This window comes from Hyalella azteca, unplaced genomic scaffold, assembly GCF_000764305.2.
Source record: "Hyalella azteca isolate HAZT.00-mixed unplaced genomic scaffold, Hazt_2.0.2 contig12328, whole genome shotgun sequence".
NCBI lineage: Eukaryota > Metazoa > Arthropoda > Malacostraca > Amphipoda > Hyalellidae > Hyalella > Hyalella azteca.
Window position 1 is genome coordinate 707,454 of NW_025942288.1, and position 12,387 is coordinate 719,840.

The window sequence follows — 12,387 nt, forward strand, 5'->3', positions numbered from 1 at the left end:
ATTGTTATTCGAGAAATAATAAATCAGAACTTCTGTAACTGCTAAAACTTAACAGTTCTGATTACTCGTAACTAAGTTACTGTCACTTACATCTTCTACGTTGCAGACTTATTCTACAACAATAACAGACCAGAAATCGACTCGAAATTCCTTAATCTAACTGACTTGTTATATTTTTAATGCTGTAGCTCACAGGTCCTTGTAATATTCGTTTTCTGACATACTGGGCTCGAGTAAGGAATATAAAAAGTAACTGCTAATGCATTTACTGACATGAAATACAATTCTCAATTATAATTAATTGTTCGTGTTACGTCTTATCCATCAATTTCAACCAATATTCTAGCCAATCCTACGAATTTGATAGCCTATAACACATGCTTCATCGTATAACCAACAGTTCCAGTTTTAACAGCGACTGAGCTCATTGAGAAGCTGTCAATGCGACAATGAGATTGCTATGCATAAATCACTTTATGCAACTTGTCACACTTTCTTGTCACATTTTTCATTCGGCCTTCTTCCTTGAGATAGTCGCTGCTAAAAATTCTTCGTTTAATAATCCTCCATGTGGAGCACCGAAGCCACTAAAGCATGTGTACATTAACCATAACTCGCTAATCTCCTACAGGGATCCACCACACCCACGGGCACTTCGGTCAATGGGTCGAACCTACGAGTACCGACCTCAAATGCGCGGTAAGTTCCCACGCGAGGCTCGAATTCCAACTTGACTGGAAGAAGTGAGCTCTCGCAAGCTGCATTATTTGTTAAGTTATCTCATTATTTATATTTTGATCATGTATGAGTTTGGGAGCTTGATCATCCGTGGTGCGGAAATATATCTGTACTTGGTAACAATGCACGAAATTTGTGTTATTCATCAATACTAATGTAACGTTTGTCGTATTAACAAGTTCTCTTGTGCAAATTTATTCTTAGGTAATTTGAAGACAAACTAGATTTGACTGAATCTTGGCTTTCTCAGTCGATAAAGTACATTCAAAAAAAGGTTCAAGATAATAGTATCTGTCAAATTTTATCCTTTGAGTTCAAATTGTTATCTACTATATCGCAAAGTTGAAGAAGCTGTTGACTGCCATACCACTAATACTGCTACATCGTACGCGAAAATAAAACGAGCCTTTTTTCAGTTGTTATCTGATGAAACTCTTCCTCGTTAGGCTTAGGCCAACTACACTAATTAACCTTAACTTTTTGGTGACTAATTCAGTTCATTATTTAGTAGACATCCGATGACAGGTGGTCTTATTTGCTAGAAATAAATCGGCACGAAACTTTACGACTGCACCCTACTCACATTTGAAGGGAGTATGTCGTGGCCAGTAAAAGTAACCGTTCGTATTATCGTTGGAGATCCTTATCTTTCTTAAATTGATCTATGATCTCTCCCTCTCCCAATAGTTTGATGCCAACTTTATCGCATAGATCGTGCAGCATGTCCAGAATTCCATCCTCTTCAGGCATCCCCAAACCAGTGTTCGCAAAGCAGAGGTATCGAAGACATATCCCCTCGAAAAACGTTACGAGTTCTCAATAAATTTGGGCGCTTGGGAGGCACTTCTTTTTCGCAATTTTTCACTGCCATGCACCTTACCATAGCAGTTATTCTTGAAATCTTCTTTAAGAGTTAGCCTTCTGTATGTAGCAACGCTCTGTATATGCGCACTAATCGAAGAATTTCGATGCTTCGTAGCTCGTTGGTTGTTAATCACAAAGTTAGGTAATAGTCTTTGCTATGCAATACATCTTCTGTAAACCACGCTGCCGTCCGTTCCACTTCTTCAAGGCACAATCTTCGAGTATTTTGGGATTTCTTCTTGTGGGTGACAGTAAACATCTGATAGTAAACATCTGCTAAAATTTGCTAAGATATTTTTAAGATAAAAACTCTACCACAGTTGTACAATAAACTTACATGAACTGATGGGTGTAAAAATTTTTGTTGTTGACACTTCCGTAAAGATTTGTGAAGATAAATTTTCCATCTATCAATAAAATCAAAAGATTGTGAAGATTTGTACTCTTGTTTTCTTGTGGAATGCAAAGGTCGATGAAGTGCCATGTCGAGCACCGAAGCCACTAAAGCATTTGTACATTAACCATAGCTCGCAAGCTCTTTGGAAGTGAGCATCTAAATTAGCAGGATTTTCACAACTCCCTGGTTTGAGTATTGCCTTATTTTACGTCTGGGTGATTCTTCTATTGTGTTCGATCCTCTGCGTCAGTATCGGGAATACTAATTTCTCATATGCTGAAATATATTCAGCTCCTAGGGTTTGATAGCTAAGAAGTTCTGCTCTCATTTTCAATTTTCTAAATCCAATTATGCTCTGACGGTCCGTTTCAGGCGTTTTGCCTTTATCACAAAAAAAAAAAATTGGTGAAAAATTATGCGTACAATGTCATTCAACTTATAAAAAAATTCATCCTTCGGATTTCTGTATGAGGATTGTTTCACATTTCATAGTTCTTTTGAAACCCGGACTGCCAAGAATTTTCCTCCTACGCTCGTACTCAGGTTCCCCTATAGCTTTCAAAATTTTCTTCTTCACGCGAATGTACATTCGTTGTTTGCTATACCGTCTGGGGCTGGAACAGACCACTTTTCTTCAAGTCTTTAGGTTTTAAGCCTGTGGACGCTGGGCCGTGCGACGCGCTCTCTTTGCGCCATAAAACTATTTTAAAAAATATGACATTTCATTTAAATGTCTATTTTGTATCTCACTATACCAAAATTTTTATCTTCCAGGTATTTCTCGCCCACGCTTTCCAGTCAATTGAAAGACAAAGGCGTTAGGTAAAGGCAGTTGTCCGCGTTGTATTCTTTGTTTGTCCGTGTTCGTGTGCGTCATACCTGCGTTGTACATCTGTGCGGATTCTCACATTTACCCTTCATAAAATTCCTTACCTTCGTGTTTATGTGTGCGTTCTTTCAATATTTCACTTCAGTTTTGTTCCTTTTTGTCAAATTATCGCTCGTCTGCATTAGTCTGACTCCGTTTTTAATGCGCGTCCTGCTTATGAAGGCGAATTTTGTAGCGCCGCTAAATGTAAGAATGTAAATTTTTTGTATCGGTTGCTTGTGGTTTGCTCCTACTTCAAGTTTTACATCTTTATTTCCGTCATTCTATAATTCTCGACTATTTTCATCATCAGCATCAATTTTGTTTGGCTCAAATAAATTTAAAGGCTGCCTCTCCATAATATCATATGCAGCTTGTCATTGGTAATCATATATTTTGTCGTGAATGTTGCTACGCATATTATTTCGAAACTTGGCTGGACTTGTCACTTTACTAAAGTATCAAATTTTTGCGAAATTTCATTTATTTTTTTTCATCTGAAATTCAACGTCAAACATGCTAAAAATTTCATTGGCCTAATGTTGAAACGAAACGTTAAAGAAACAAAATAACCATACTTTTTCGCCTTCCTCATTCACCTACTCACCAGAACTCGATGTTTCATTTCGAATAAATTTGTCCGATGAATGTTATTATAGACAACCTCATCCATATCTTTTATTTTCTTAGCTGTCCATATATCTAATAATTAGTTGTATGTCCATAGCTCTTACGACCAGCTTTCCTGTTGATCCTTTCCTCCAGTTTTCATCACTTGTACCTATAGTCCCTAATATTTCCCGGTCACTCGTCATTTCTGTTTTGTTCATCCCCACTATGAGCTTCTTTCTTCAATAAAGCTTATATCAACAAAAAAGAAAGCTTGTGCTCCGTGCGAAATTTGGCCCGAAAGTTAACGCATTTTACATTTGAACTTGTTTTCACGTGTATGTAATAACCCTCGATCCAATAATAATAACTAAATGAGGAATATCACTTGACAGTTGCACAATTTTTATGCTAGAATATACCCAGTACAATAAAATGGAACAAAATCCCAACACTTTCGGATTTGTATCCCCGTTCATTTTATGAAACTTAATTTATTGGTGTGCTAAATTTGCTACAATCTTATGCTCTAATCTATTTAATTCTTCTTTAAAATAAAATTTCAAAGCATATCATCCTATCCATTTTTGCACAACACTTTCTGAAATCATTTGAAGACTAAATAAAAGCATAACTTATTATGCATTGTACATTTGTGGAGCTTGTAAAAACTGTAAATCCTGTGTAAATCTTCAACTCCCGTGGGTATAAATAAAATTTCTCCGACTGTTTTTAAATCTAATTTTCCCTCTCTCCTAAAATTTTGTAAATTTTCTTATTCTTGTTGCCTTTGTTTCCCCATGCGCTCTTCTCTCTTACGCTGCGCTCGTGGCAACAGGACACGCATTCCCGTGATGACTTCTCAGCCTGACGGCGATAGGTAATAACGCTGTTCACATCCCCCGTATTTGGTGCCATTCCTCCAAGTGCTTTTAAATTATAACTATCAGCTTCACCCACTCATGAGCGGAAATGTCGACCTATCGAGCTATGTCTTCCTTCTCTCCTGTATTACAAGTTGAAATATAGCCATGTTCGCATTACTACACTATATACCCACCCTCACATGAACATGACTGCTAGATGTCGGTCTATAAGGTCTTCCTCCTTCCTTGTATTATTTACACCCATACACGCTCGGTGCTGCGCTGCATGGCAGCCAGTTAGGGACCCTTCATTTACAATATTAATGTCTACAGCTGACATACCTGAGCCATCAGCTGTGGTTTTAACAGACCGCTTGATATGCTTACAGTCGGCGATTTTTTCTACCTTCCCTCATGACTTGTAAATTAATGACTGCTGAATCGCAGAATTATGTTCCTTAATTAACAGAACATTTCCGTTCTTTCAAATCTTTCTTCGGTTGCTTATCCTGTCGAAAACTTTTTTTATTGATCTAAATAAATCCTTGCTAACGTTTGCTTCTCGGAAACAACCTTCTGGGTGTAAAGACGCGTTCATAAATAAAGCAAGTACAGTAGTTTGTGTTGGTATTTTCATATTCACCTGCTATGTATAAAATGCATTTACGCGATCTTCTTTAGTTCCGTATTGAGTAGATTTTGGGAACTTTTCGTACGAGTATCTAAATGAATATTAAGATGTGACGTGAAGTACTAAAAATGGGCAGAGTTATTGTAAGCACACGACACGTTGAAGCTGTAAACCTGCTGTGGTAGGGTATCTAACACGTGTGTTTTCATCGCATGAATTACTCACGGTGCACCTGTTTCTTAAATGCTATTTATAATTACGGCTGTCAGTAAAATGGTGCGAATGATGTTCAACTGGAATATAATGTTTAGACAAACTTTGTGTATCGGTAAAACTTTCATTATGCAATTGTAATTTAATTATTTGCATTACTTTCTTATGACTTCTTAGGAATAAGGAGCGATGCATTAAACAAAGTTTTGCTTTTTAATCAAACCTCAGACACATTATTTTATGGTGATTGCCCTACCATAAAAATTTGTTAAATTTCTAAATTTTGTCATGGTATTTTAACTTTGTTTTCTACTCCTTCAAGGAAATAAGAAAATTTTTAACCACCGAACTGAATACATCATAAAATTTAGCAAATTACTTCTATTTTATACTTAAGTTTTGTCAGCGATCATTAAAATGGTATTGGAGCACTTAACCCGCTGGCCACTTTGACGGGAATTTGTTCACATACACGAGCCACTAACCATTACTTTTGTTATCGCAGAAGTAACCTGTCCGGCTCAGCCACTAACTTGTCTGTTCCTGGAACGCCTCTCAGGTAACTAACTTAACTAGCTAAAATTATGTTACTAACTTCCCTTTCTAATAGGTAACTCATTTCAATAGTGACAGGAACACGTAACTTCTCTTAGTGGCCAGTAGTTTTAACTATATTTCATTATTCACTCGTTGATGACTCAAATATCCAGTGGTTGTAAGGACACTTGGCAGTTCTAATTTCAGGATTTTAAATGTTTTATTTAGTATCATCTTCAGAAATTAACTATTCAACCATTGCCACTACGTAAACTAACTGACCTCTCATCATAGCTTTTTATGAGTGTTTGAAAAGTTCACGTCCTTTCAGGCACCTGAAACCATTTTGGTAGTTTGGATTCCATGCGAATCATTTCTTGCAATCGATATTTTACCCTATTTCGGATGTTCGATGTTTTAGACGAGCCGTGTTGCTCTGACAAAACACTACTGAACTGATCTGGGGGGGGGCAAGCAATAAAGAATTTAAATTTAGACTCGCAGAGAAACGTTAGCTTTTTAAAATTTTATTTATATCAAGTTATGAATGACCATCACCCTGCGCCGTTTATGATTGTGATCGCATTATTGTGATTTACATTGATCCAATTCTTCTACGATGTTAAACCGATATAGCAGCTCTTCCGTATATTTTTTCGCCTGTAACATCCGGCGTAACGTGTACCAACATTTGTCGCTTGTGTGTCACCACTCGAGATTGCTTCAAGTCTGATACTGACAGTGATATTTACCGTAAAATCCAAGTGATCGTTGATTTTTCAATTATGCGTTGCATTAATCGATAATATTGGTACCCCTGTGCATGCATGGCACGTCTCTCATAAGAATTAATACCAAATTAATCTCTTTTAATAGTACGTAATAAGTTTCTTCCGAGCGTCGCGCTCATTTCAATCGTTCCCTAAAACGTTCCGTAGGTCAATATCACGGCAATTAATGTTCATTATTTGGCTATTATATACAAATATGTAATCATTGGGAGGGACTCGAAGATGCTAACTCTTTGATGAACTAACTCTGCAGATCACGAACATCTTCCACCACTAGTCTAGCCTCTAACCCGTCGTCTGCAACCAAGATACCAACTTTAAGGTAAACTATAACATAAACTTTTTCCAAGTCGAATTCGAATGGTTTTCGCTTTTTTCAGTCGCTTTTTGTTAATTTTGGAATAAGACTAGCGCTGCTGTTGCTTTGAGTGCTTTAAAGACGCAATACCGGATTATATTTTGTTTCGTTAATCGGCTCTTTTCAGTTACTTGGAGTGCAAAAAAATTAATTCGAAAGAACTGCTTTGATGTGACTGCTTTTACAAATTTGAAACTCATTGTCGCCTTTGATCTTCTCTTTTTGCTTACGTTGTTACTTCTTAGACGGTGATGAGCATATATCGTCTAACCCAAATTTTATAGATTATATTCTTGCTTTTGCTTATAGGGAATGTGTACAAACTTTCGATTCTATTTGTTTTAGAATCAATTTTCGATTCGGAACATTGTTAGTGCTTTCCCGATCCAAATAGTTAACTCATGTAGATAGACATGAATTTTAATAGGTCTACAATCAAGCACTATATATATATAAGGTGAGTCATCATAGGTCCCTCACGAGATCCGGCAATTTTTTCCATCCGATTTAATTGTGGTGGGCTCATATTTACCAAGTCACAATTTGCGTAAATTTAGTCTTTGACACGTCTTCTCATTAGAGTTTTTGGAGAAATTATTAATCCTGATTAATCTGCTAACCTCATTAACGTGGAAATAATTTATTATGTGGGTATTGTAATTTTTCGTCAACGTTTAGACAAAATTTATGTAACAAATACCGTACGTTACGATGGATTCGTAGACGCCATGTGGTGTTACTTACCGTACTAATCTGCTTGCTCTCGCCCTCTAACACAGGCCAAAATTATCGGCCCCTAGTCCATCAACAAGAACCTCGATCAGCAGCAGGTGACTTATATGCACTTTTAATTTTAGTAAAATTAATTGCATGTCTCGGGACTCTCAAGAAGCTATAAGAAACGCATGATATTTTTGCCGTTGCTGGTCTTTAAAGTATCTAGATCGTTTCAGGCATACTGTATATTTTACTAACATAAAAAAGTGAAACCATCGAGGGAATTCCGAGAATTTGCTTTGACTTTTTCGACGGATAGTAACGGCGTGCATTAATTAAAAGTAAGCAAAGATGTCCTTCAGCCAGTTCCAATAGGTCGGGTCGTAATGACGACCTCGTCAGCACCTGCCATGGTACGAGATTTGTGTTAATTCCGTTGTTCGTCTGCTAATTTATATCAATGAAATCAGCCTTTGCTGACTTATGTACTGCGTGTGCTTCTCGTTTGTTCTAATTAAACACCTTAAAATTCAATCGTTTTTATGAGTTTCTGCACTTCTATACAAATTTTGATGCTATTTAAGAATGTGGTTACATTTTTCGCAGAATAGTGACAGTGCCTCTTTCGGTACACACAAATGTTTTTGTTAAAGAGTTGGGTTTTGTGGTGCTTAAGTTTTTATAATTTTTAGCTTGCTCACACTCTGATTTTGAAGTCTATTGCACATCGTTTTGATTTTCAGATAAACGTCAATTTTTAAATCAACGTCAATATTCAACCAGTACAACTTTCCGTTTACATGGATTTTCTTCCTTTGATGGAAAAACTTTCTTTTTTTTGTACCTATGGGTTACGTTACATTCCTGAGCCAGGTTTTTCTTAGCTCCAGTACCGTGAGTTATTCTTTTATTTCAGTAATATAAAAATAATTTATCATAACAATATATCGCCCAATATCACTGTTTATCATCACGCGTGCAGAACTAGAACGCCGTCAGGAAGCAGCACGGGCGGTCCAGCCACCGGCGGAACACCCACCGGGCCGGACCGAAAAACGGGAGTCGCTTCAGCCAGAAGAAAAATTTGAAGTAAACAATAATTGGTCCAGAGGGTGGAGATGGGCAGCGAGCTACTCATCCTTCCCTCAAACTTTCGTGATTCTCACTCTCGAAGTTCTTTGGAGTTGGTTGGCCGTAGGAGTTTGTTCATATGATACCAAACTCAACCCAAGTTCATCACCAAAGACTTTGTCATCAAAACTATTATTTTCCGTGCAATTCCATGTCTTTGTGACTAGATAACGTTCAGAGATTTCTCGTGTTCCATTGAGAAATATAATGTATATTCGTGTTCTGCAATCAAATTTCCTAATACAATTAATAAGAAGAGCACTCTATTTATCTGCTGGGTTATTTATGCTGATACCGCTTGTTGTAATTTTTATTAATCTAACGCCCATGCTCCAGCATTCAAGCCTTTGTTGTTTAGGTTTCTTATTATCAAAAATATTTCGTCACATGGAATGTCATCTCGTACTTGCTTTACTGATTTTCGTTCCACGTTTTGTGATAAAGAATGGTGATCATTATAGCGTTGAGAGAGGTTAATTTTTTATGATAGCGTGTACAATTTAAGGCGAAGTGATTCAGTTCATAAGCATTCCGTTCAAAAGTGTAGCCTCGCTCACCAAATCGTGCTACTGCTGATGCTGCTGCTGCGAATACTTCACTAAACGTGACATTCGCTGTTGTGATGTCATGATCCGTTGTATCTCGAGTGATCTTTTATTTTAGGTTGACAATTTTTCTTGATATTTCTGAGTCGGGGATCCCATATGGTCCTCGTGAGCTGTAACTTGCGAAGCATTTCTACCTTATCTAATATTTATGAGACAATTTCTACCCTATCTAATATTTACGAGACAATTCTCCACCGGTGACGCTCTGTACAAGCGTCGTTAGTCGGAACTGTTACGCAATGATTGTGATGACTATATCCTCGTCAGTTGTATTTTAATCGAATTTCCCTGTGATTTTTTATTGTTGAAAACAATTCGATGTCAACAGATTCGACGTACTCAATCAAAATCACTGCTTGGCCTTTAAATTTGTAATGCGTGAATTTGTACATCTTTTCTAATGATGGTGCTTTTTTAGTTCATAATTCCTTATAAATTACGCTTCGTTTGAAATAGAAATCAATTGCTGTTTACAGCTCGAATAGAATCGTATTTAACTTCAAATTACCAGAGGCGCTAATGCACACTTTATTTACTCGTCTAAAAACAACTAAGCTTTAAGAACTAAGAAACTTTGTTCTACATGTCTTCTATTTTTCTGTACACTTCTCTGTAAAATTCTCTGAATAGCTTTGGAGGTTTGATTAACTTTGCTGTTTATTTTAAACGTTGTGATAAGATGAACACTCAGGTTAGAGATAACCCGGGAGACGAGAGATCGCTTCTGTGCTTGTCGTTCTAGAGGTGAACAAAGAACGCAGCTCGCTGTGTCCTCCACTAAGTTCTGGAGCCTTCTCATCTTGTCCCCCGCTACTCTCTAAAACTGTGCTACATTTTCTCATTTTTTCTCTTGCTTCTCTTCTCGATCTTTTTAACGTTTTGTTTCTTATCCTAATAAACTTTTTTCCACGTTTTGGTGTTCTCTATTTTAATATAGTTTACTAGTGCTTCTTGTCTTAGAAATATGGTCTCCATCGCTACCATACTTTGAGTATGTTCTTGTACTCTGTACATAAGGTAGTAATACAAACTAATTGAGAACAGTATCTATTTCATAGCTTTGAAATCAGCCGTTGTGAGAATGCTGAAAGCGTTTACATTGATAGTATATTTTGTATTTCAAATGATTATACTAATGCTTCAAATAAACAATAACAAATTAAATATGTTGTGTTATTTCCTGATCGTCCCAAAATAATTGATATTTTCATCTTCTCTTATATAAATCACAACTTCAATAAATGTTGTACAATAGAAACTTGTTGAAAATTGTGAGCCTTTGTTCACACTCTAGTACTGTTTTCCCACTTCAGTGATGAGTAATTTCTCAAGTTTCATTCATTGAAACGTTATTACCTCCTGGCAAAAGCCATGAGCTTCCGTTGAGACATTATCTTGTGTCGGAGTAATAAACTATGCTTTATAGATGACATTTTCTATGCAATGGATTTAAAATATTGGATAACCATAAAGGATATTCTTTCATGGCTAAACTATCGGTGTAGGCTGCATAGTCTTCTTGTGCTGGAGCCACGTGTTTTTTGAGCATGAGACCGCGTCCAGTTCATTTGACGAGAGACGCGCCAACTCATTTAATGCATACGAAGAATTGTAAATGAATTCTGAAACTGAAGCTATATGTATTCTTATCTGCTAAAAATTATAATATGTAGATTTTTTCTATCTATGTGTGGCTTCTATTTAAGAATTGTAATGGATTGGGTCAATTATCGACCGTTTCCAGAGTTATATAAGCACGTTTTACGAAGCTCTAAAAAATATTTTATGGAATGTTCCTATCCGTATAGGAAATATTAGGTGAAAGAGCATTTCAACAGGAAAAGTATACACAAATGCATTGTACTTTTTGTAAAATAATTTAGAGCAGTGATTAGTTTTAACATTGACATTCTTTTCGTATCAAGGTATACGAATAGTAACTCATCAAAGTGAATGAATAATATTTTTAACCTCATTAAAGTCTTTGAAATTTGCTATACGAATAAAATTCGTATATACATTAGTTTTTCCTTCTGAAACCCAAGATAAAATTATTTTGCATGTTAAATACTCGTAGAGGACACAGATCGAGCCCTAAATGCTCGGTGAGCTCAGTTGATATAAAGTTGCGATGGTGTGTGGATGTGCGCCTTTGGTCAGATAAAGGGTTATAGAAGCCCATGTCGCAGGTGGTACATCACGTTGTAGAATCTGATGAATTTATGCTACTTTAGTTTTACAATTGGACGTTGCATGGAATTTTATCAACGGTTGCCAGATAGCTCCCTGAAACTGAGGGTGACGAAAGTGAGACGACAGAAATTTTTTCATCACAATGGCCGATTTCTAAGGAATGATCCCATTTTGATTTGAAATCTTTTGTCCAATGTCCATCATAGTAATTTATTGTGTACTGTGTAGTTACTGGTTTTTTGTTGTAAATAAGTTTCTAATTTTCAAGTCTGAATGATTTATCTTCATGTTTGGTATAATACTGGTAGTGGTATACAGGCATAGCTAATTTTTTTTCCATAATTCCATCTACCTACTGTTTTACCATGATACCATCCTATGTAGGTATATGATCTATTGAAGTTTATTCTATTTTCTAGGATGACATAAATATTTCTTGCAGGAGTCTAAGAGACAATTGTCAATTTTATTGATACATGTTTGATGGCAGGCATGGTCGGATTGGTCGCACTTGCATGGAATATATCTCCTACTTGGCAAGCCGCAACTGATTTTTTAGAACCGCGGTTTTATGGATTTGCCCAGGGTCAGAAAATTATACAGGCCATGGTCAGGAAGATGTGCCAGGTGCACGGGAATTTTTATTATCAATGCATCAATTTGCGCCGTGCGCCGTAATATGCCGGTAAAAAAGTGCACCGTGCGCCAGCCTGCGCCGTGCTACTAAAGTTGTTTAAAGATGGATGCGCGGCAGCCGGCAACATGGTGGCAGGGAATTATTGTGAGTACTTATGCGTTTGCAAGAGCATCGCCCGGTCCGGCTCAGCGGGGGGGGGGGAGGGAATAACGAAAGTCTCATTTACGAC

The 12,387-nt window shown here is 36.9% G+C and overlaps 2 protein-coding genes across 2 annotated transcripts in view; both read left to right on the top strand.

Moving 5' to 3' along the window:
* The window catches only part of LOC108669508 (dystonin), a 195,401-nt gene extending 184,945 nt beyond the window's left edge, over positions 1 to 10,456 (top strand). Inside the window, exons 54-60 of the mRNA XM_047883232.1 lie at positions 632 to 699; positions 2,774 to 2,821; positions 4,315 to 4,356; positions 5,692 to 5,745; positions 6,768 to 6,836; positions 7,652 to 7,702; positions 8,572 to 10,456. Coding sequence (XP_047739188.1) covers positions 632 to 699; positions 2,774 to 2,821; positions 4,315 to 4,356; positions 5,692 to 5,745; positions 6,768 to 6,836; positions 7,652 to 7,702; positions 8,572 to 8,677 — 438 coding nt within the window. The 3' untranslated portion in view covers positions 8,678 to 10,456. The remainder of the gene's footprint in view (positions 1 to 631; positions 700 to 2,773; positions 2,822 to 4,314; positions 4,357 to 5,691; positions 5,746 to 6,767; positions 6,837 to 7,651; positions 7,703 to 8,571) is intronic.
* A 1,000-nt stretch (positions 10,457 to 11,456) lies between these two features.
* Positions 11,457 to 12,387, top strand: part of LOC108669516 — a 32,967-nt gene continuing 32,036 nt past the window's right edge. The window contains exon 1 of the mRNA XM_018156865.2: positions 11,457 to 11,517. The gene's annotated coding sequence lies outside the window, so the exon portion shown is untranslated. The remainder of the gene's footprint in view (positions 11,518 to 12,387) is intronic.